This window comes from Salvelinus alpinus, chromosome 3 (assembly GCF_045679555.1).
Source record: "Salvelinus alpinus chromosome 3, SLU_Salpinus.1, whole genome shotgun sequence".
NCBI classification, from domain to species: Eukaryota; Metazoa; Chordata; class Actinopteri; order Salmoniformes; family Salmonidae; genus Salvelinus; species Salvelinus alpinus.
This window is the reverse complement of record NC_092088.1, coordinates 83075574-83100967: the sequence shown is the minus strand read 5'-3', so window position 1 is coordinate 83100967 and position 25394 is coordinate 83075574. Positions and strand designations below refer to the sequence as shown.

At 41.7% G+C, this 25394-nt stretch overlaps 1 protein-coding gene across 1 annotated transcript in view; it reads left to right on the top strand.

Moving 5' to 3' along the window:
* LOC139571458 (fibulin-7-like) overlaps positions 1-25394 on the top strand; it is a 38868-nt gene that overhangs the window by 4039 nt on the left and 9435 nt on the right. Inside the window, exons 2-3 of the mRNA XM_071394348.1 lie at positions 3414-3576; positions 13471-13647. Coding sequence (XP_071250449.1) covers positions 3414-3576; positions 13471-13647 — 340 coding nt within the window. The remainder of the gene's footprint in view (positions 1-3413; positions 3577-13470; positions 13648-25394) is intronic.

The following is a 25394-nucleotide window of genomic DNA, read 5'->3' as shown; positions in this document are numbered from 1 at the left end:
ATCATGACTTCTGAATCTTAATAAAAAATATCATGACTTCTGAATCTTAATAAAAAATATAATGACTTCTGAATCTTAATTAAAACATAACATGACTTCTGAATCTTAATAAAAAATATCATGACTTCTGAATCTTAATAAAAAATATCATGACTTCTGAATCTTAATAAAAAATATCATGACTTCTGAATCTTAATAAAAAATATCATGACTTCTGAATCTTAATAAAAAATATCATGACTTCTGAATCTTAATAAAAAATATCATGACTTCTGAATCTTAATAAAAAATATAATGACTTCTGAATCTTAATAAAACATAACATGACTTCTGAATCTTCCATAACCTGATGGCGTGCTACAGTATAACAATAAAATAGTAATTATTACGTTCATGTTTTTACATTGGTATTGTTGGGAGTTCAGACCCTTGCAGCTGTGGAATTGTTTTGAACTCTGAATTCATAACCAGGTGGCCACATCATATAATAATAACAATACAATGATATTCACAACATGTTACTGGTCTTGTTGGAAACACTGTGCAGCTGTGGAATTGGATTGTGATTTGTTTTGGTGGCAGTTGATGAAAATGCTAGGGAACACTGGCGGAATGTCAACATTTGTAACTACAGCCACCACAGAACCCACCCACCACCAGACATTCTAAAGTTCAATTTGGGTTGTGTCCCAAATGGCAACCTATTCCCTATATAGTGCACTACTTTAGACCACGGCCCATAGTGCTCTGGTCAAAATTAGTGCTGGTCAAAATCCATTATATAGGGAATAGGGTGCCACTTGGGATGCAGACTTGGCATTGATCGGGTGATGTCATTAAGTACCACAGCTGTCCTTTGCTTGTTAAATCATACCTGCCTCTACTATTTTATGATGATTACATGTACCGTGGATTTTATTGGAAGTTGTTATTTATTGAAGTTTTCTCATTTTAATTATGTAATAATACTGTCATATTGCAAATCATGGTTTATTTATATGCTTCCCATTAAATGGATATTAAACATGACTGACTGTTATTTGACCAGTTATGTGTGACTTAGAAATCAGTTGTGGCTTGGTAAACTGAAAGCCAACATTCCCTAGTTTCTCATTTCCTGGTTATGTACTACTGGTATGTGCTTCTTGGTTTACATATACACTTGAAGTCAGAAGTTTACATACACTTAGGTTGGAGTTATTGAAACTCATTTTTCAACCACTCCACAAATTTCTAGTTAACAAACTATAGTTTTGGCATGTCGTTTAGGACATCTACTTTGTGCATGACACAAGTAATCTTTCCAACAATTGTTTACAGACAGATTATTTCAGTTATAATTCACTGTATCACAATTCCAGTGGGTCAGAAGTTTACATGCACTAAGTTGACTGTGCCTTTAAACAGCTTGGAAAGTTCCAGAAAATGAAGTCATGGCTTTAGAAGCTTCTGGTAGGATAATTACATCATTTGAGTCAAATGGAGGTGTACCTGTGGATGTATTTCAAGGCCTACCTTCAAACTCAGAGCCTCTTTGCTTGACATCATGGGAAAATTCAAAAGAAATCAGCCAAGACCTCAGGAAAAAATTGTAGGCCACCACAAGTCTGGTTCATCCTTGGGAGCAATTTCGAAATGCCTGAAGGTACCACGTTCATCTGTACAAACAATAGTACGCAGGTATAAACACCATGGGACCACGCAGCCGTCATACTGCTCAGGAAGGAGACGCGTTCTGTCTCCTAGAGGTTAACATACTGTCACGTTCCTGACCTGTTTTATGTTATTTTTGTATGTGTTTAGTTGGTCAGGGCGTGAGTTGGGGTGGGCATTCTATGTTTTGTGTTTCTATGTTTAGGTCACTTGTAATTAGCCTTATATGGTTCTCAATCAGAGACAGGTGTTTGACGTTTTCCTCTGATTGAGAACCATATATAGGTTGGCTGTTCACACTGTTTGTTTGTGGGTGATTGTCTTCCGTGTCTGTGTCTGCGCACCACACGGGACTGTAGCGTTTGTTCGTTCGTTTGTTATAGTCTGTACCTGTTCCTACGTTCTTCGTGTTATATGTAAGTTCTCATGGTTTAGGTCAGTCTACGTTCGTTTTTGTTATTTTGTAATCCTTCCAAGTGTTTGTTTTCGTGTTTCGTCGTTTGCTTTAATAAATCATTATGTATTCACAACCCGCTGCATTTTGGTCCTCCGATCCTTCTCTCTTCTCCTCGTCCGAGGAGGAGGAAGATCTAGACACCCGTTACACATACTTTGGTGCGAAAAGTGCAAACCAATCCCAGAACAACAGCAAAGGATCTTGTGAAGATGCTGGAAGAAACAGGTACAAAAGTATCTATATCCACAGTAAAAACAAGTCCTATATCGACATAACCTGAAAGGCCACTCAGCAACGAAGAAGCCACTTCTCCAAAACCGCCATAAAAAAGCCAGACTACGGTTTGCAACAGCACATGGGGACAAAGATCGTACTTTTTGGAGAAATGTCCTCTGGTCTGATGAAACAAAAATAGAGCTGTTTGGCCATAATGACCATTGTTATGTTTGGAGGAAAAGGGGGAGGCTTGCAAGCCTTGAAGCATGGGGTGGCAGCATCATGTTGCGGGGGTGCTTTGCTGCAGGAGGAACTGGTGCACTTCACAAAATAGATGGCATCACGAGGAGGAAAATTATGTGGATATATTGAAGCAACATCTCAAGACATCAGTCAGGAAGTTATAGCTTGGTCACAAATGGGTCTTCCAAATGGACAATGACCCCAAGCATACTTCCAAAGTTGTGGCAAAACGGCTTAAGGACAACAAAGTCAAGGTATTGAAGTGGCCATCACAAAGCCCTGACCTCAATCCTATGTAAAATTTGTGGGCAGAACTGAAAAGGTGTGTGGGAGAAAGGAGGCCTACAAACCTGACTCAGTTGCACCAGCTCTGTCAGGAGGAATGGGCCAAAATTCACCCAACTTATTGTGGGAAGCTTGTGGAAGGCTACCCGAAACGTTTGACCCAAGTTAAACAATTTAAAGGCAATGCTACCAAATACTAATTGAGAGTGTGTAAACTGCTAACCCACTGGGAATGTGATGAAAGAAATACAAGCTGAAATAAATCATTCTCTCTACTATTATTCTGACATTTCACATTCTTTAAATAAGGTGGTGATCCTAACTGACCTAAGACAAGGAATTTTTACTAGGATTAAATGTCAGGAATTGTGAAAAACTGAGTATAAATGTATTTGGCTAAAGTGTATGTAAACTTCTGACTGCAACTGTAAATGGTCTATATGTTGTTTTCATGTTTGACCAGTAATATATATTTTTATTTTACAGAACTGCATGGACAGTTATAAACTTTTCTGTTCTGCTATATTAACATATATGTACTGTACGTCTCTGTCTCCAGAACTGCATGGACAAACACCAGGTGGTTGGTGTTCTCCGTCAGATGGAGAAGTTTCTGAAGGGACAGGAGATGAGGTTCACAGAGGGACTACGCATCATGAAGTCCAAACTGGCAACCCTACAGAACTCTGTGTCCAAGCTACCGCAGGCCGATCAGTCGGCTGGTGAGTAGACAGAGAGGATGACCATTCTCCACCACTCTGCCGACCCTGACATGAAGGTCTTCTATAGCCATGTAGAGATCTGGGAACAGTCTAGGTGTTCCTGTCGCTGTCTTGCTCTCTCTAAACAAGATTAATCAATAGAGGAGAAAACTGGAGCTAATTGAAGGAGATTTTGGAAATGCTTCTTTAATATTTAAACCAGAAATCTACTTCGATTGACCTTAAATTTTCTCCACTTTTCTCCTCTATTGAAGCACCTTGGTTGGAGAGAAAGACCACCTAGCCTGCTCCTGGCCTGGTCTGCTTCCATTGTCTTCAAGAGTGACTGAATGTTCTCCTTTCTACTGTGGAGACATAACATTCTAACCAGAGGGGAAAGGGAGGAGTGTTAGAGGCTAGACAGCAGTGTATGGTCTACCATCATTGGGTTTTTGGGAAATTATGGTATCGTTTACTACATGATAATGTGGATTTATACAATCCAAATCTCCTCCTTCCTGGTGTTGTGATAAATAAATCAACAAAACAATGAGACACATTTTAAAGTTCAAGTTTACCACTGAAACCCAAGCTTCTACATACCACTAAAGGACATGTGAACTCTCTTTGACCTGCTTTTGGCACTTTAGCACATAAACCTCAGGAATTGCATTGGGTCAATGTGGGACGCGTTGATCTTGTTGTGGTTGTGTGTTTGTCCAGTTTACCAATCCGTCCCTTTGGTTCAACTTTCTCCAGACAACTAGTTACGCTATCATCAGGTGCTTCTATCAGAGCCAGTTCTATTCTGTTTTATTTAAGTATATACTATGCTGTTCTATTTAAGTATATACTATGCTGTTCTATTTAAGTATATACTATGCTGTTCTATTCTGTTCTATTTAAGTATATACTATGCTGTTCTGTTCTACTTAAGTATATACTATGCTGTTCTATTCTACTTAAGTATATACTATCCTGTTCTATTCTGTTCTATTTAAGTATATACTATGCTGTTCTGTTCTACTTAAGTATATACTATGCTGTTCTATTCTGTTCTATTTAAGTATATACTATTCTATTCTGTTCTATTTAAGTATATACTTTTCTATTCTGTTCTATTTAAGTATATACTATTCTATTCTGTTCTATTTAAGTATATACTATTCTATTCTGTTCTATTTAAGTATATACTATTCTATTCTGTTCTATTTAAGTATATGCTATACTATTCTATTCTGTTATATTTATGTATATCCTATACTATTCTATTCTGCTATATTTATGTATATACTGCTATTCTATTCTGTTCTATTGTGAAAACTGGTGAAATTAGTTATTCATCAGCGCTAGACTGAGGAGAGACTGTCTGTCTGTATGTTTCTCTCGCTCAATAAAATGTACATTTTTATTGACATGGGAAACATATGTTTACATTGTCAAAGCAAGTGAAATAGATAATAAACAAAAGTGAAATAAACTATTATTTTGGAACTTTTGTAAGTGTAATGTTTACTGTTAATTTTTTTATTGTTTATTTCACTTTCTCCACTCTCGTCCTCTCTTGCAATTACTTTACTTTAAGCTCATAGGCTGTACTGTACTAGTCAAACCTCTTTATTTGAAAAACGTATCACATTTTATTTGTCACATGCGCCGAAAACAACAGGTGTAGTAGATCTTACATTGAAATGCTTACTTACCTCTATATAAAGCAACAATGCTTTAAGAAGTTAAGAAAAACTAATAAAAATAAGTATTAGGTCAAAAAAAGAAAATAGAAAATAAAAGTAACAAATAATTAAACAGCAGCAGCAGCAGGTGAGGGCGATGGAAATGCATTTGGCAATGGATCTGCTTCGGTTCGGTGGATGGTGCTGTGTGCACTTTTCGAAGGATGGATCCCAGTCGGTCCGGGGCTGTGCGATGCGGGGGGTCGGGGGTGGTCTGCCGGGCATTGGGATGACAACCCAACTCGAGATGGGGGCTTTTGGCGGGTGGAATAGTGGGGACCAATTGGAGGTTTGCTTAGTGGAGATGCAAATGTCATGGTACAACTATATAGACACTCAATCATTATGTTACTTTTTAATAGGACGTTTACAAACATATATTTTGATAAAAATAATTGAAAGGTGTGTCTCATTATGGTAAGTGGTGAAATAAGTATAGCCAGTTACAATTGTAATGGCTTAGCAGATAATAAGAAAAGACGATCAGTATTTACCTGGCTAAAAGAGAAGGATTATAATATCTACTGTTTACAGGAAACCCATTCAACAGTTTTAGATGAAGTTTTGTGGAAAAAGAACTGGGGGGGCGAAATATATTTCTCCCATGGGCAAAGAAATTCAAAAGGGGTGATGGTTTTAATTACTAATAACTTTGATCCAAATGTGCAACTTGTCCAAACAGATCCTCAAGGTAGATGGAATATTTTAAATATGTTATTGGACAATAAACATATATGGCTTATTAACCTATACGGTCCGAATAATGATGATCCAAGCTTCTTTGACAATATATATAAGAATGTATCAACTCTACAAGCAACACTAGACTCTATTATTATAGTGGGAGATTTTAATACGGTCTTAAATACCTCTATGGACCGGAAAGGAAATCACACTACAAACTATCACCCTCAGGCACTTAAGGAAATCAGGAACGTCATGGATATATTGGAATTAGTGGATATATGGAGACTTAAATACCCTGACCTAGTGAGATATACATGGCGGAGGCTTAATCAAGCTAGTCGCCTTGACTACTTTCTTATATCATTCTCTCTGGCACCAAAAGTTAAAAAGTGTTTGATAGGGGACAGAATGCGGTCGGACCATCACATAATTGGCATATATATTACTCTTACAGAATTTCCACGTGGGCGAGGATATTGGAAATTTAATCAAAGCCTACTAGATGATAAATTGTTTAGAACTAGGACAGAAGAATTTATAACTGACTTTTTTAGACATAACATAGGTACAGCAGATCCCCATATTGTATGGGACACTTTTAAGTGTGCCTTTAGAGGCCATGCAATTCAGTACTCATCTATAAAACAAAAGCAATTTCGATCAAAAGAGTCCATATTAACAAAGGAAATTGAAGGACTAACAGTACAGTTAGATAACAATAAAAACGGTACCATAGAGGCACAGAATAAGTTAGAGGAAAAACAAAAAGAAATGGAGGAACTTATTCAAGAAAGATCCAGTGTAATATATTACAAAAATAAAGCTAACTGGATGGAATATGGGGAAAAATGCACCAAATTCTTTTTCAATCTTCAATATAGAAATGCTACCAAAAAAAACGTATTAAAACTTGTTACAAATGATGGAGTCACGCATGATTCACCAAATGATATTTTGAAAGAGGAAGTAAAGTACTTTAAGAATATATTTTCGTTTCAGGCTCCTCCATCTCCACTAACTGAAACTAATTGTATGGATTTTTTCCCTAATAATAATGTAAAATTAACATCTGTACAGAAAGACTCATGTGAAGGCCTAATTACAGAGGAGGAACTACTTGATGCAATTGGGGCCTTTAAGGATGGGAAAACTCCAGGACTGGATGGCATACCAGTGGAAGTATACAAACATTTTTTTTATATACTCAAAGGACCACTATTAGCTTGTTTTAACCACTCCTATATAAATGATAGATTATCAGACACGCAACAAGAAGGTGTGATATCATTATTACTGAAACAGGACCCAAGTGGTATATATAAAGATCCAGTCCATTTAAAAAATTGGAGACCTCTTACACTTCAGTGTTGTGATGCAAAAATCCTAGCAAAATGCTTGGCGCATAGAATAAAAAAAGTTTTGTCAGATATTATTCATCCTAATCAGACAGGTTTTTTACATGGACGATACATTGGAGATAATATAAGGCAAGTACTGGAAACAATAGAACACTATGAAATATCGGGGACACCAGGCCTGGTTTTCATAGCTGATTTTGAAAAGGCTTTTGATAAAGTACGACTGGAGTTTATATATAAATGCCTAGAATATTTCAATTTTGGGGAATCTCTTATAAAATGGGTAAAAATTATGTATAGTAACCCTAGGTGTAAAATAGTAAATAATGGCTACATCTCAGAAAGTTTTAAACTATCTAGAGGAGTAAAACAAGGTTGTCCACTATCGGCATATCTATTTATTATTGCCATCGAAATGTTAGCTGTTAAAATTAGATCAAACATTAATATTAAGGGATTAGAAATCCAGGGCCTAAAAACTAAGGTGTCATTGTACGCTGATGATTCATGTTTTCTTTTAAAACCACAACTAGAATCTCTCCACGGCCTCTTAGAGGATCTAGATACATTTGCTATCCTCTCTGGATTAAAACCAAATTATGATAAATGTACCATATTACGTATTGGATCACTAAAAAATACACATTTTACATTGCCATGTAGTTTACCAATTAAATGGTCTGACGGTGATGTGGACATAGTCGGTATACAAATCCCAAAAGAAAGAAATGATCTCACTCCAATAAATTTTTATAGAAAGTTAGCAAAAATAGATAAGATCTTGCTACCATGGAAAGGAAAATACCTGTCTATTTGTGGGAAAATCACCCTGATTAACTCTTTAATCATATCACAGTTTACCTATTTGCTTATGGTTTTGCCTACACCTAGTGACCTGCTTTTTAAATTATATGAACAAAAAATATTCAATTTTATTTGGAACGGTAAGCCAGATAAAATTAAAAGGGCCTATTTATATAACGAATATGAATTCGGAGGGCAGAAATTATTAAATATTAAAGCATTAGACCTCTCACTAAAGGCATCAGTCATACAAAAGTTATACTTAAATCCAAACTGGTTCTCTAGTAGATTGGTACGAATGTCTCATCCTATGTTCAAGAAGGGCCTTTTTCCCTTTATTCAGATTACACCTGCTCACTTTCGGTTGCTTGAAAAGGAAATAATCTCCAAAATATCTTTATTTTTTAAACAAGCCTTAGAAAGTTGGTTGCAATTTCAGTTTAATCCACCTGAAAGGACGGAACAAATAGTACAACAAATCTTGTGGTTAAATTCAAATATAGTAATTGATAAAAAAACTGTATTTATCTAAGAAATGTTTAAAAAAGGTATAATTTTTGTGAATGATATCATAAATAGGACTGGTGGAATAATGTCACACATGCAGCTAACACAGACATATGGAAATGTCTGCTCTACCCAAAATTACAACCAATTAATTGCAGCATTACCACAAAAATGGTTTGCAGGGAATAATAATAAAGGTATACTCTTTAAAAAAAAGTATGTATGTCTATGTAGGTATGTGTATGTATATATGTGTATATGTATGCATACGTGAATGGATATATATATTTACCCAAAAAAATATGGGGGATTGGAAATGATGCAGACAACTACATTGGAAACAACATTCTTTCCGCAATATTAAGCTGATCCACCCCCCAAAAAAAAAAATATATATATATAAAAAAAAATATTAAAAAAAACAGCAGCAGTAAAATAACAAGCGAGGCTATATACAGGGCGTAACAGTACATAGTCAATGTGTGGGGGCACCGGTTAGTTGAGGTAATTGAGGTAATATGTACATGTACAGTGGCTTGCGAAAGTATTCACCCCCTTTGGCATTTTTCCTATTTCGTTTCCTTACAACCTGGAATTAAAATAGATTTTTGGGGAGATTGTATCATTTGATTTACACAACATGCCTACCACTTTGAAGATGCAAAATATTTTTTCTTGTGAAACAAACAAGGAACAACACAAAAAAACTGAAAACTTGAGCGTGCATAACTATTCACCCCCCCAAAGTCAATACTTTGTAGAGACACATTTTGCAGCAATTACAGCTGCAAGTCCCTTGGGGTATGTCTCTATAAGCTTGGCACATCTAGCCACTGGGATTTTTTACCATTCTTCAAGGCAAAACTGCTCTAGCTCCTTCAAGTTGGATGGGTTCCGCTGGTGTACAGCAATCTATAAGTCATACCACAGATTCTCAATTGGATTCAGGTCTGGGCTTTGACTAGGCCGTTCCAAGATATTTAAATGTTTCCCCTTAAACCACTCAAGTGCTGCTTTAGCAGTATAATTAGGGTCATTGTCCTGCTGGAAGGTGAATCTCCGTCCCCGTCTCAAATCTCTGGAAGACTGAAACAGGTTTCCCTCAAGAATTTCTGTGTATTTAGCGCCATTCATCATTCCTTCGATTCTGACCAGTTTCTCAGTCTCTGCTAAAGAAAAACATCCCCACAGCATGATGCTGCTACCACCAGGCTTCACTGTGGTGTTCTCGGGGTGATGAGAGGTGTTGTGTTTGCTCCAGACATAGCGTTTTCCTTGATGGCCAAAAAGCTCAATTGTAGTCTTATCTGACCAGAGTACCTTCTTCCATATGATTTCTGTGGAGTCTCCCACATGCCTTTTGGCGAACACCAAACATGTTTGCTTATTTTTTCTTTAAAACCTGTTGAGGACAGAGGGCGCTGTTTTCACTTTGGGGGAAAATCGTGCCCAATTTAAACGGCCTCGTACTCAATTCTTGCTCGTACAATATGCATATTATTATTACTATTGGATAGAAAACACTCTCTAGTTTCTAAAACCGTTTGAATTTTGTCTGTGAGTAAAACAGAACTCATTTGGCAGCACACTTTCTGACCAGGAAGTGGAAAGTCTGAAATCGATGCTCTGTTCAATGGCCTGCCTATAAATGGGCATGATACGTATGAGTATACATGCACGTCATACACCTTCCCCTAGATGTCAAGAGGAAGTGAGAGAAGAAATGAAGTGTTTATCTTGGTCTGAGGTGGAATAAATCCTCTTGGCACGACGAGTCATCCATTTTCTCTTTTCTGGAAAGCGCAAAGATGGACCTGGAATTGCCTTCTGAAAAGCTGTCGTTATAGGCGACTACTATCTCCGGCTTTGATTTTATTTGATACATGTCACAATATCATCGTAAAGTATGTTTTTTCAATATAGTTTTATTAGATTATTGAAATTTTTTTGGGACGTTAGGCGTGTTGCGTTGTCTGTGTTTGTTGACGTTGGAGAGCTTCGCGCCACTTGGCCAGTGTGCTTGCTAATTCAAGAGGGAAAAACGATGTTATAAATCCAAACAACGACTGTTCTGGACAAAGGACCCCTTGTACAACATTCTGATGGAAGATCACCAAAAGTAGGACCCATTTTGTGATGCTATTTCATATATCTGTCGAACTGTGTACTAGTAGTTTTGCGCCCAGGTTTTGGCCACTCTCTCGCTATAACATAAGCCTTATGTCGTAATGAAGATATTTTTAGAATTCTAACACTGCGATTGCATTAAGAACTAGTGTATCTATAATTTCCTATACAACATGTATTTTTTTGTAATGTTTATGAATAGCTATTTGGTCAGAATAGGTGAGAGTCTAATAGAAATATCCGCACATTCTGGGAAAAAGATGCTACGTTAGCATAATGGATAACCACTGATTTCAGTTCTAAATATGCACATTTTCGAACAAAACATAAGTGTATGTATAACCTGATGTTATAGGACTGTCATCTGAGGAAGGTTTATGAAGGTTAGTGAAAATGAATATCTTTTGCTGGTTTATTCGCTAACGCTAACGTGCCTATTGCTATCGCTAACGTGCCTTGATGAATGAATGCGGTTGTGTGGTAGGCTATTGTAGTAAGCTAATATAATGCTATATTGTGTTTTCGCTGTAAAACACTTAAAAAATCGGAAATATTGGCTGGATTCACAAGATGTTTGTCTTTAATTTGCTGTACACCATCGATTTTTCAGAAATGCTTTATGATGAGTATTTAGGTATTTCACGTTGGTCTCTATAATTACTCTGGCTGCTTCGGTGCTAATTCTGACGGTAGCTGTGATGGTAGCAGCAATGTAAAACTGATTTATACCTCAAATATGCACATTTTTTGAACAAAACATAGATTTATTGTGTAACATGTTATAGGACTGTCATCTGATGACGTTGTTTCTTGGTTAGTTTGGTTGGTTTCGTGCATGCTACCTGTGCTGTGAAAAATGTCTGTCCTTTTTTGTATTTGGTGGTGAGCTAACATAAATATATGTGGTGTTTTTGCTGTAAAACATTTTAAAAATCGGACATGTTGACTTGATTCACAAGATGTGTATCTTTCATTTGCTGTATTGGACTTGTTAATGTGTGAAAGTTAAATATTTCAAAAAAATATTTTTAGAATTTCGCGCTCTGCCTTTTCAGTGGAATGTGGGAGGAGTTCCGCTAGCGGAACGCCGGGGCTGTAAAGGTTTTAAGCAATGGCTTTTTTTCTGGCCACTCTTCCGTAAAGGCCAGCTCTGTGGAGTGTATGGCTTAAAGTGGTCCTATGGACAGATACTCCAATCTCCGCTGTGGAGCTTTGCAGCTCCTTCAGGGTTATCTTTGGTCTCTTTGTTGCCTCTCTGTTTAATACCGTCCTTGCATGGTCCATGAATGTTTTGGTGGGCGGCCCTCTCTTGACAGGTTTGTTGTGGTGCCATATTCTTTCCATTTTTTAATAATAGATTTAATGGTGCTCCGTGGGATGTTCAAAGTTTCAGATATTTTTTATAACCCAACCCTTATATGTACTTCTCCACAACTTTGTCCCTGACCTGTTTGAAGAGCTTCTTGGTTATCACGGTACCACTTGCTTGGTGGTGCCCCTTGCTTAGTGGTGTTGCAGACTCTGGTGCCTTTTGGAACAGGTGTATGTATACTGAGATCATGTGACACTTAGATTGCACACAGGTGGACTTTATTTAACTAATTATGTGACTTCTGATGGTAATTGGTTGCACCAGATCTTATTTAGGGGCCTCATAGCAAAGGGGGTGAATATGCACGCACCACTTTTCTGTTTTTATTTTTTAGAATTTCTTGAAATAAGTAATTTATTTCATTTCACTTCACCAATTTGGACTATTTTGTGTATGTCCAATTCATGAAATCCAAATAAAAATTCATTTAAATTACAGGTTATAGTGCAACAAAATAGCAAAAACGCCAAGGGGGATGAATACTTTTGCATGGCACTGTAAGTAGAGTTAAAGTGACTATGCATAGATTATAAACAGAGAGTAGCAGCAGCGTAAAAGAGGGGTCTGGGTAGCCCGTTCAGGAGTCTTATGGCTTAGGGGTAGAATCTGTTAAGAAGCCTTTTGGACCTAGACTTGGCACTCCGGTACCGCTTGCCGTGCGGTAGCAGAGAAAGCAGTCTATGACTAGGGTGGCTGGAGTCTTTGACCATTTTTAGGGCCTTGCTCTGACACCGCCTGATATAGAGGTCCTGGATGGCAGGAAGCTTGGCCCCAGTGATGTACTGGGCCGTACGCACTACCCTCTGTAGTGCCTTGCGGTCGGAGGCCGAGCAGTTGCCATACCAGGCAGTGATGGCTGTACTGTACTAGAAGTCAAAGCTCTTTATTTTAATAACTCGTAGGCTATACTGTACTAGAAGTCAAACCTCTTTATTTGAATAGATTTAGAAAAGCAGCACATACTGATGTTATTACATTAACACCTTGGCTGTCAATTCTGGACAATTGTGTGCTGCCTTTGTATTATTGAGCCATTATTTGTAGTAGTTTCTCTCAATAAAATGCTTTTTTTCCCAGAACTATTTGAATTTTTATTGTTATAGAGCTGGTATTGTTGGATGAAATTAGGCATTGCATCAATCTTTCCCATGAAGTGGTCCTAGAGTCCTACAGTACCAACCTGGTTGACACGTGTATGTCCACAGACACTAAATACCACAGTATGCTGGGTGCACGACTCCGTATGCAAACGTGTGACAATCCTCTCTCTCCTTCTCTCTCTCCCTGCCCCTCCCTCCCTCCCTCCCTCCCTCCCTCCCTCCCTCAGCTCCGTCCGTTTGCCCCTCCCTGGAAGCCCCTGTCCACGGGAGGAAGTTTGGCTCCAAGTATTTCATCGGTCATGAGGTCCATTTCACCTGTTCCCATGGTTACCACCTGGTGGGCCCCGAGACACGTGTGTGTCAGGAGAACGGGAGTTGGAGCGGTGTCAACACCATCTGTAAAGGTAAAGGTACAGTACTGTCTGTCCAAACAGACAATATAGTCAAACACACATCACTTTAGGTAATGCTGGGCTGAGGAAATCATGAAGAGATGGACCGGCAGACACTGCTCCACCATACCTCTATTTGGCCAGTAACTTAATAAATGTTTCAATGTGTCTGTCCACCTGACACCAGAGCCCATCTAACTCTTTAGATTGCAGTTTCCACCAAGACAACCTTTTGTCAGTGTGTTGTTTTGCTGTCTCCTACACACACGTTCCTCTATAAAAATGACAGTCACTATAAACTGTAAAGGTCTCACACGGTTGTTATTTCACTACTGCTGCTGCCATGGCCTCTGTCCTCACAATGCACAGGAATTTACTGGTATTACAGGGCGACAGAGAGCAGAGATGGGGAGAGAGAGATGGAGAGGGAGAGATGGAGAAAGGGTGTTAGTAAAGTGTAAGGAGGGAAGGTATCAGGGAAAAATGTTAACTACATGCTGACGTTATATCAGAGTGCTTTTATGTATTGGGGCTGTGTTTTCACAGTATGTGTTTGCACTATAGAGATCCATCCATTCACCTGTTAATTCTTAGCTTTTACTACAGACATCACGATCACTGTAAACTACCATCCTGTTCTTCACAATTTGGCCCGTGAAGATTTTAAAACTGTTGTCAGAGCAGCTGCAGCAGCTACACAAACACTCACTGTTGGGTAAATGCAATGTGACTATGCACACTTAACCTGGGTCGTGTTCATTAGGGAATGTTTAGTTTGTTGTTTAGTTTGTTAGAAAGAACACTACTGGACAGAAAGCTGCCATCTGCAACGCCAACCCATTGTTGTTCTAGAATCTACAGTAGTCTCTTCAGACGGAGGGTCCTGTAGACATGTAAAGATTGATGACGGCGGAAGAGAGAGGGAAAGAGAGGAAGAGAATAAAGAGGAGGAGAGAGAGGGTGAGAGAAAGAGAGGGAGCGAGAGAGGTAGAGAGAGAGGTAGAGGCAGAGGGGTAGAGAGAGAGAGAGGGGTAGCGAGTGGGTGAGAGAAAGGGAGAGAGAGGAGGAGTGAAAGAGAGGGTGAGAGAGAGGTTGAGAGAGAGAGAGGGTGAGTGAGAGGGAGAGAGAAAGAAAGAGAGGGTGAGAGAGAGGTATAGGAGGGCAGAGTATCAGTGTCTTTAGCTCTGTGAACTAACTGTATTTTGGACTAGGGAGGGAGAGAGGGAGGTCTTTAGCTCTGTTAACTAACTGTATTTTGGACTAGGGAGGGAGAGAGGGAGGTCTTTAGCTCTGTGAACTAACTGTATTTTGGACTAGGGAGGGAGAGAGGGAAGTCTTTAGCTCTGTGAACTAACTGTATTTTGGACTAGGGAGGGAGAGAGGGAGGTCTTTAGCTCTGTGAACTAACTGTATTTTGGACTAGGGAGGGAGAGAGGGAGGTCTTTAGCTCTGTGGACTAACTGTATTTTGGACTAGGGAGGGAGAGTGGGAGGTCTTTGCTTCTGAGAGCATACTGTATTTTGGACTTCTCCATGGTGTTAATTTGCCTTCCCCAGGGGCCAGAAGACCATAGGACAGGTACAGATGTTTTGGCCAACTTTACTCCCCAGGATATTTTTCAACACCTCTTCCATACATTTTCCATGTTTCATCTTCCCCTCATATTTTTTAAGTTAGACATTTTCTGTAGAGACCTGAGAACACCCTGACTGGACTGACTGAACCACTTTACATAGAGACCTGAGAACACCCTGACTGGACTGACTGAACCACTTTACATAGAGACCTGAGAACACCCTGACTGGACTGAACTGAACCACTTTACATAGAGACCTGAGAACACTCTGACTGGACTGAACTGAACCACTTTACATAGAGACCTGAGAACACTCTGACTGGACTGAACTGAACCACTTTACATAGAGACCTGAGAACACTCTGACTGACCCACTTTACATAGAGACCTGAGCACACTCTGACTGAACCACTTTACATAGAGACCTGAGAACACTGACTGAACCACTTTACATAGAGACCTGAGAACACTCTGACTGAAGCACTTTACATAGAGACCTGAGAACACTCTGACTGAACCACTTTACATAGAGACCTGAGAACACTCTGACTGAACCACTTTACATAGAGACCTGAGAACACTCTGACTGAACCACTTTACATAGAGACCTGAGAACACTCTGACTGAACCACTTTACATAGAGACCTGAGAACACTCTGACTGAACCACTTTACACAGAGACCTGAGAACACTCTGACTGAACCACTTTACATAGAGACCTGAGAACACTCTGACTGAACCACTTTACATAGAGACCTGAGAACACTCTGACTGAACCACTTTACATAGAGACCTGAGAACACTCTGACTGAACCACTTTACATAGAGACCTGAGAACACTCTGACTGAACCACTTTACACAGAGACCTGAGAACACTCTGACTGAACCACTTTACATAGAGACCTGAGAACACTCTGACTGAACCACTTTACACAGAGGCCTGAGAACACTCTGACTGAACCACTTTACATAGAGACCTGAGAACACTCTGACTGGACTGAACCACTTTACATAGAGACCTGAGAACACTCTGACTGAACCACTTTACATAGAGACCTGAGAACACTCTGACTGGACTGACTGAACCACTTTACATAGAGACCTGAGAACACTCTGACTGAACCACTTTACATAGAGACCTGAGAACACTCTGACTGGACTGACTGAACCACTTTACATAGAGACCTGAGAACACCCTGACTGGACTGAACTGAACCACTTTACATAGAGACCTGAGAACACTCTGACTGGACTGAACTGAACCACTTTACATAGAGACCTGAGAACACTCTGACTGGACTGAACTGAACCACTTTACATAGAGACCTGAGAACACTCTGACTGACCCACTTTACATAGAGACCTGAGCACACTCTGACTGAACCACTTTACATAGAGACCTGAGAACACTGACTGAACCACTTTACATAGAGACCTGAGAACACTCTGACTGAAGCACTTTACATAGAGACCTGAGAACACTCTGACTGAACCACTTTACATAGAGACCTGAGAACACTCTGACTGAACCACTTTACATAGAGACCTGAGAACACTCTGACTGAACCACTTTACATAGAGACCTGAGAACACTCTGACTGAACCACTTTACATAGAGACCTGAGAACACTCTGACTGAACCACTTTACACAGAGACCTGAGAACACTCTGACTGAACCACTTTACATAGAGACCTGAGAACACTCTGACTGAACCACTTTACATAGAGACCTGAGAACACTCTGACTGAACCACTTTACATAGAGACCTGAGAACACTCTGACTGAACCACTTTACATAGAGACCTGAGAACACTCTGACTGAACCACTTTACACAGAGACCTGAGAACACTCTGACTGAACCACTTTACATAGAGACCTGAGAACACTCTGACTGAACCACTTTACACAGAGGCCTGAGAACACTCTGACTGAACCACTTTACATAGAGACCTGAGAACACTCTGACTGGACTGAACCACTTTACATAGAGACCTGAGAACACTCTGACTGAACCACTTTACATAGAGACCTGAGAACACTCTGACTGGACTGACTGAACCACTTTACATAGAGACCTGAGAACACTCTGACTGAACCACTTTACATAGAGACCTGAGAACACTCTGACTGGACTGACTGAACCACTTTACATAGAGACCTGAGAACACTCTGACTGAACCACTTTACATAGAGACCTGAGAACACTCTGACTGAACCACTTTACATAGAGACCTGAGAACACTCTGACTGACCCACTTTACATAGAGACCTGAGAACACTCTGACTGAACCACTTTACATAGAGACCTGAGAACACTCTGACTGAACCACTTTACACAGAGGCCTGAGAACACTCTGACTGAACCACTTTACATAGAGACCTGAGAACACTCTGACTGGACTGAACCACTTTACATAGAGACCTGAGAACACTCTGACTGAACCACTTTACATAGAGACCTGAGAACACTCTGACTGAACCACTTTACATAGAGACCTGAGAACACTCTGACTGGACTGACTGAACCACTTTACATAGAGACCTGAGAACACCCTGACTGGACTGAACTGAACCACTTTACATAGAGACCTGAGAACACTCTGACTGGACTGAACTGAACCACTTTACATAGAGACCTGAGAACACTCTGACTGGACTGAACTGAACCACTTTACATAGAGACCTGAGAACACTCTGACTGACCCACTTTACATAGAGACCTGAGCACACTCTGACTGAACCACTTTACATAGAGACCTGAGAACACTGACTGAACCACTTTACATAGAGACCTGAGAACACTCTGACTGAAGCACTTTACATAGAGACCTGAGAACACTCTGACTGAACCACTTTACATAGAGACCTGAGAACACTCTGACTGAACCACTTTACATAGAGACCTGAGAACACTCTGACTGAACCACTTTACATAGAGACCTGAGAACACTCTGACTGAACCACTTTACATAGAGACCTGAGAACACTCTGACTGAACCACTTTACACAGAGACCTGAGAACACTCTGACTGAACCACTTTACATAGAGACCTGAGAACACTCTGACTGAACCACTTTACATAGAGACCTGAGAACACTCTGACTGAACCACTTTACATAGAGACCTGAGAACACTCTGACTGAACCACTTTACATAGAGACCTGAGAACACTCTGACTGAACCACTTTACACAGAGACCTGAGAACACTCTGACTGAACCACTTTACATAGAGACCTGAGAACACTCTGACTGAACCACTTTACACAGAGGCCTGAGAACACTCTGACTGAACCACTTTACATAGAGACCTGAGAACACTCTGACTGGACTGAACCACTTTACATAGAGACCTGAGAACACTCTGACTGAACCACTTTACATAGAGACCTGAGAACACTCTGACTGGACTGACTGAACCACTTTACATAGAGACCTGAGAACACTCTGACTGAACCACTTTACATAGAGACCTGAGAACACTCTGACTGGACTGACTGAACCACTTTACATAGAGACCTGAGAACACTCTGACTGAACCACTTTACATAGAGACCTGAGAACACTCTGACTGAACCACTTTACATAGAGACCTGAGAACACTCTGACTGACCCACTTTACATAGAGACCTGAGAACACTCTGACTGAACCACTTTACATAGAGACCTGAGAACACTCTGACTGAACCACTTTACATAGAGACCTGAGAACAGTCTGACTGGACTGACTGAACCACTTTACATAGAGACCTGAGCACACTCTGACTGGACTGAACCACTTTACATAGAGACCTGAGAACACTCTGACTGGACTGAACTGAACCACTTTACATAGAGACCCGAGAACACTCTGACTGAACCACTTTACATAGAGACCTGAGAACACTCTGACTGGACTGACTGAACCACTTTACATAGAGACCTGAGCACACTCTGACTGAACCACTTTACATAGAGACCTGAGAACAGTCTGACTGGACTGACTGAACCACTTTACATAGAGACCTGAGCACACTCTGACTGAACCACTTTACATAGAGACCTGAGAACAGTCTGACTGGACTGACTGAACCACTTTACATAGAGACCTGAGAACACCCTGACTGAACCACTTTACATAGAGACCTGAGAACACTCTGACTGAAGCACTTTACATAGAGACCTGAGAACACTCTGACTGAACCACTTTACATAGAGACCTGAGAACACTCTGACTGAACCACTTTACATAGAGACCTGAGAACACTCTGACTGAACCACTTTACATAGAGACCTGAGAACACTCTGACTGAACCACTTTACATAGAGACCTGAGAACACTCTGACTGAACCACTTTACATAGAGACCTGAGAACACTCTGACTGAACCACTTTACATAGAGACCTGAGAACACTCTGACTGAACCACTTTACATAGAGACCTGAGCACACTCTGACTGAACCACTTTACATAGAGACCTGAGAACACTCTGACTGAACCACTTTACATAGAGACCTGAGAACACTCTGACTGAACCACTTTACATAGAGACCTGAGAACACTCTGACTGAACCACTTTACATAGCGACCTGAGGACACTCTGACTGAACCACTTTACATAGAGACCTGAGAACACTCTGACTGAACCACTTTACATAGAGACCTGAGAACACTCTGACTGAACCACTTTACATAGAGACCTGAGCACACCCTGACTGAACCACTTTACATAGAGACCTGAGCACACTCTGACTGAACCACTTTACATAGAGACCTGAGCACACCCTGACTGAACCACTTTACATAGAGACCTGAGAACACTCTGACTGAACCACTTTACATATAGACCTAAGAACACTCTGACTGAACCACTTTACATAGAGACCTGAGAACACTCTGACTGAACCACTTTACATAGAGACCTGAGAACACCCTGACTGGACTGAACTGAACCACTTTACATAGAGACCTGAGAACACCCTGACTGGACTGAACTGAACCACTTTACATAGAGACCTGAGAACACTCTGACTGAACCACTTTACATAGAGACCTGAGAACACCCTGACTGAACCACTTTACATAGAGACCTAAGAACACTCTGACTGAACCACTTTACATAGAGACCTGAGAACACTGACTGAACCACTTTACATAGAGACCTGAGAACACTCTGACTGAACCACTTTACATAGAGACCTGAGAACACTCTGACTGAACCACTTTACACAGAGACCTGAGAACACTCTGACTGAACCACTTTACATAGAGACCTGAGAACACCCTGACTGAACCACTTTACATAGAGACCTGAGAACACTCTGACTGAACCACTTTACATAGAGACCTGAGAACACCCTGACTGAACCACTTTACATAGAGACCTGAGAACAGTCTGACTGAACCACTTTACATAGAGACCTGAGAACACTCTGACTGAACCACTTTACATAGAGACCTGAGAACACTCTGACTGAACCACTTTACATAGAGACCTGAGAACACTCTGACTGAACCACTTTACATAGAGACCTGAGAACACTCTGACTGAACCACTTTACATAGAGACCTGAGAACACTCTGACTGAACCACTTTACATAGAGACCTGAGAACACCCTGACTGAACCACTTTACATAGAGACCTGAGAACAGTCTGACTGAACCACTTTACATAGAGACCTGAGAACACTCTGACTGAACCACTTTACATAGAGACCTGAGAACACTCTGACTGAACCACTTTACATAGAGACCTGAGAACACTCTGACTGAACCACTTTACATAGAGACCTGAGAACACTCTGACTGAACCACTTTACATAGAGACCTGAGAACACTCTGACTGAACCACTTTACATAGAGACCTGAGAACACCCTGACTGAACCACTTTACATAGAGACCTGAGAACACCCTGACTGAACCCCTTTACATAGAGACCTGAGAACACCCTGACTGAACTGACTGAACCACTTGGGATGTGTCTCAAATTACACCCTATTTAGTGCACTACTTTTGACTAGGGCCCATAAGTTGTGCACTACATAGGGACTATGAGGTAATTTGGGACACAACCCAGGACTGGCAGCAGGGCTACTGTAAAATAACCCCTTCTTGTGTTTCTGTTTCTCCCCACAGTCTCTTTGTTTTGGGGTTCCAGGAAGCAGAGGCTAAGGCCATGCATGCTGTCATTACAGCACCACGGCCCATGGTCTGATAGCATGCAGCTATGTTAAGCATGCTATTGATGGCTCACATCTCTGTCCGTTGTGTAACAAATGGCATCCTTTTCACTGTGCACTGCTTTTGACCAGGGTATAGGGCTCTGGTCAAAAGTATTGCACTACTTAGGGAATATGGTGCTATTTAGGACGTAGTGGTTATTATGGTGGAATAGCAGCAGCATGTAGAAGGGAAGGGGAATGTGCCCTGCTCTGGAATGTAGTCTAGTACTGTACAGGTGTTTTCTGAGTCCACTGAGACATTTAATGGTTTCATTCAGGGAGGGATCTGAGCTCCAGACTGAAGAATGGAACTTTTCTTTTGCTCCCCTTGTCTGTTTGTGTGAGGACTAGGAACCCCTTTTAGCTGGCCAGCCTTCTCCCTCTTAGCTGGCCAGCCGGCAGCATTCTCCCTCTTAGCTGTCCGGTTGGCTGCCTTCTCCCTTTTAGCTGTCCGGTCGGCTGCCTTCTCCCTTTTAGCTGTCCGGTCGGCTGCCTTCTCCCTTTTAGCTGTCCGGCCGGCAGCCTTCTCCCTCTTAGCTATCCGGTTGGCTGCCTTCTCCCTTTTAGCTGTCCGGTCGGCTGCCTTCTCCCTTTTAGCTGTCCGGTCGGCTGCCTTCTCCCTTTTAGCTGTCCGGTCGGCTGCCTTCTCCCTTTTAGCTATCCGGTTGGCTGCCTTCTCCCTTTTAGCTGTCCGGTCGGCTGCCTTCTCCCTTTTAGCTGTCCGGTCGGCTGCCTTCTCCCTTTTAGCTGTCCGGTCGGCTGCCTTCTCCCTTTTAGCTGTCCGGTCGGCTGCCTTCTCCCTTTTAGCTGTCCGGTCGGCTGCCTTCTCCCTTTTAGCTGTCCGGTCGGCTGCCTTCTCCCTTTTAGCTGTCCGGTCGGCTGCCTTCTCCCTTTTAGCTGTCCGGTCGGCTGCCTTCTCCCTTTTAGCTGTCCGGCCGGCTGCCTTCTCCCTTTTAGCTGTCCGGTCGGCTGCCTTCTCCCTTTTAGCTGTCCGGTCGGCTGCCTTCTCCCTTTTAGCTGTCCGGTCGGCTGCCTTCTCCCTTTTAGCTGTCCGGTCGGCTGCCTTCTCCCTTTTAGCTGTCCGGTCGGCTGCCTTCTCCCTTTTAGCTGTCCGGTCGGCAGCCTTCTCCCTTTTAGCTGTCCGGTCGGCAGCCTTCTCCCTTTTAGCTGTCCGGTCGGCTGCCTTCTCCCTTTTAGCTGTCCGGTCGGCTGCCTTCTCCCTTTTAGCTGTCCGGTCGGCTGCCTTCTCCCTTTTAGCTGTCCGGTCGGCAGCCTTCTCCCTTTTAGCTGTCCGGTCGGCAGCCTTCTCCCTTTTAGCTGTCCGGTCGGCTGCCTTCTCCCTTCTAGCTGTCCGGTCGGCAGCCTTCTCCCTTTTAGCTGTCCGGTCGGCAGCCTTCTCCCTTTTAGCTGTCCGGTCGGCAGCCTTCTCCCTTTTAGCTGTCCGGTCGGCTGCCTTCTCCCTTTTAGCTGTCCGGTCGGCTGCCTTCTCCCTTTTAGCTGTCCGGTCGGCTGCCTTCTCCCTTCTAGCTGTCCGGTCGGCAGCCTTCTCCCTTTTAGCTGTCCGGTCGGCAGCCTTCTCCCTTTTAGCTGTCCGGTCGGCAGCCTTCTCCCTTCTAGCTGTCCGGTCGGCTGCCTTCTCCCTTTTAGCTGTCCGGTCGGCTGCCTTCTCCCTTTTAGCTGTCCGGTCGGCTGCCTTCTCCCTTTTAGCTGTCCGGTCGGCTGCCTTCTCCCTTCTAGCTGTCCGGTCGGCAGCCTTCTCCCTTTTAGCTGTCCGGTCGGCAGCCTTCTCCCTTTTAGCTGTCCGGTCGGCTGCCTTCTCCCTTTTAGCTGTCCGGTCGGCTGCCTTCTCCCTTTTAGCTGTCCGGTCGGCTGCCTTCTCCCTTTTAGCTGTCCGGTCGGCTGCCTTCTCCCTTTTAGCCTTCCTGCCGGCCGCCTTCTCCCTTTTAGCCTGGCTTTCAGGGGCTGCTCCAGGTCAGACAAGGTCACCTGTGTGTTATTCCTCCTCCAGCAGTAGAATAATTTGGCAGACCCCAGTAGTCCTGCTCCAGTCATTCCACCAATCCAGAGAGAGGTGGCGGTGGATACAGGGTGGGGGGTAGAGTAGGGTGTGTGTATTATTCTTATTCCCCTGATAGAGCTACTACTCTCAAGAGAAAGACAGCTTTCTTCTAACTTTGTCCACTTTGCAATTGAAGAGACATTTTTGTTGTAATGGATTAAGTTTCCAAGATAGAGGAGTAACCTTTTCTTCATGTTTATAAAACACTACACATTTCTTCTAGACAGCTTTTCACTTGTTATAAGCAATGACATGAACAGAGTCAGTGGAAGGCACGTGTCTCTTAAAATTATAGAGTAAAAACCATTAAAACCATAATGCTAATAAAACCATTCCAACCGTCTCTGGAGAGCTGTATTCATCATGCTCACATAATCACCATCCATCCCAGCAAGTCCATTTAGCTCAAACTATACCCCTTCTTTATACAGTATGAATCAGGAGTGAAGCATTTAATCTCTTATTTAAAGCACTTTAAACCGAGAGGCTGGAGACTTGAAGGGAAGTATTGACGGGGAAAGTAATGAATTGTCCTCTGTCCGTAAATGATGGTGCCAGGTTAGTCTGGTCTGATTCTGCTGTATAACGTATCACCCCTCCCCTGGACAGAGAGCAGACAAACAATTGATGTCGGAAGTTTACATACACCTTAGCCAAATACATTTAAACAACATTTTTCACAATTCCTGAAATTTAGTGCCAGTCAAAATTCCCTGTTTGAGGTCAGTTAGGATCACCACTTTATGTTAAGAATGTGAAATGTCAGAATAATAGTAGTGAGAATGATTTATTTCAGCTTTTATTTCTTTCATCACATTCCCAGTGGGTCAGAAATTTACATACACTCAATTAGTATTTGGTAGCATTGCCTTTAAATGGTTTAACTTGGGTCAAACGTTTCAGGTAGCCTTCCACAAGCTTCCCACAATAAGTTGGGTGAATTTTGGCCCATTCCTCCTGACAGAGCTGGTGCAACTGAGTCAGGTTTGTAGGCCTCCTTGCTTGCAAGGTCAGGGCTTTGTGATGGCCACTCCAATACCTTGACTTTGTTGTCCTTAAGCCATTTTGCCACAACTTTGGAAGTGCACTTGGGGTCATTGTCCATTTGGAAGACCCATTTGTGACCAAGCTTTAACTTCCTGACTGAAGTCTTGAGATGTTGCTTCAATATATCCACATAATTTTCCTCCCCATGATGCAAACTATTTTGTGAAGTGCACCAGTACCTCCTGCAGCAAAGCACCCCCGCAACATGATGCTGCCACCCCCATGCTTACCGGTTGGGATGGTGTTCTTCGGCTTGCAAGCCTCCCCCTTTTTCCTCCAAACATAACGATGGTCATTATGGCCAAACAGCTCTATTTTTGTTTCATCAGACCAGAGGACATTTCTCCAAAAAGTATGATCTTTGTCCCCATGTGCAGCTGCAAACCATAGTCTGTCTTTATTATGTCGGTTTTGGAGCAGTGGCTTCTTCCTTGCTGAGTGGCCTTTCAGGTTATGTCGATATAGGACTCGCTTTACTGTGGATATAGATACTTTTGTACCTGTTTTCTCCAGCATCTTCACAAGGTCCTTTGCTGTTGTTCTTGGATTGATTTGCATTTTTCTCCCCAAAGTACGTTAATCTCTAGGAGACAGAACGCGTCTCCTTCCTGAGCAGTATGACGGCTGTGGTTCCATGGTGTTTATACTTGCGTACTATTGTTTGTAAAGATGAACGTGGTACCTTCATGTGTTTGGAAATTGCTCCCGAGGATGAACCAGACTTGTGGATGTCTACAATTTATTTTCTGAGGTCTTGGCTGATTTATTTTGATTTTCCCATGATGTCAAGCAAAGAGGCACTGAGTTTGAAGGTAAGCCTTGAAATACATCCACAGATACACCTCCAATTGACTCAAATTATGTCAATTAG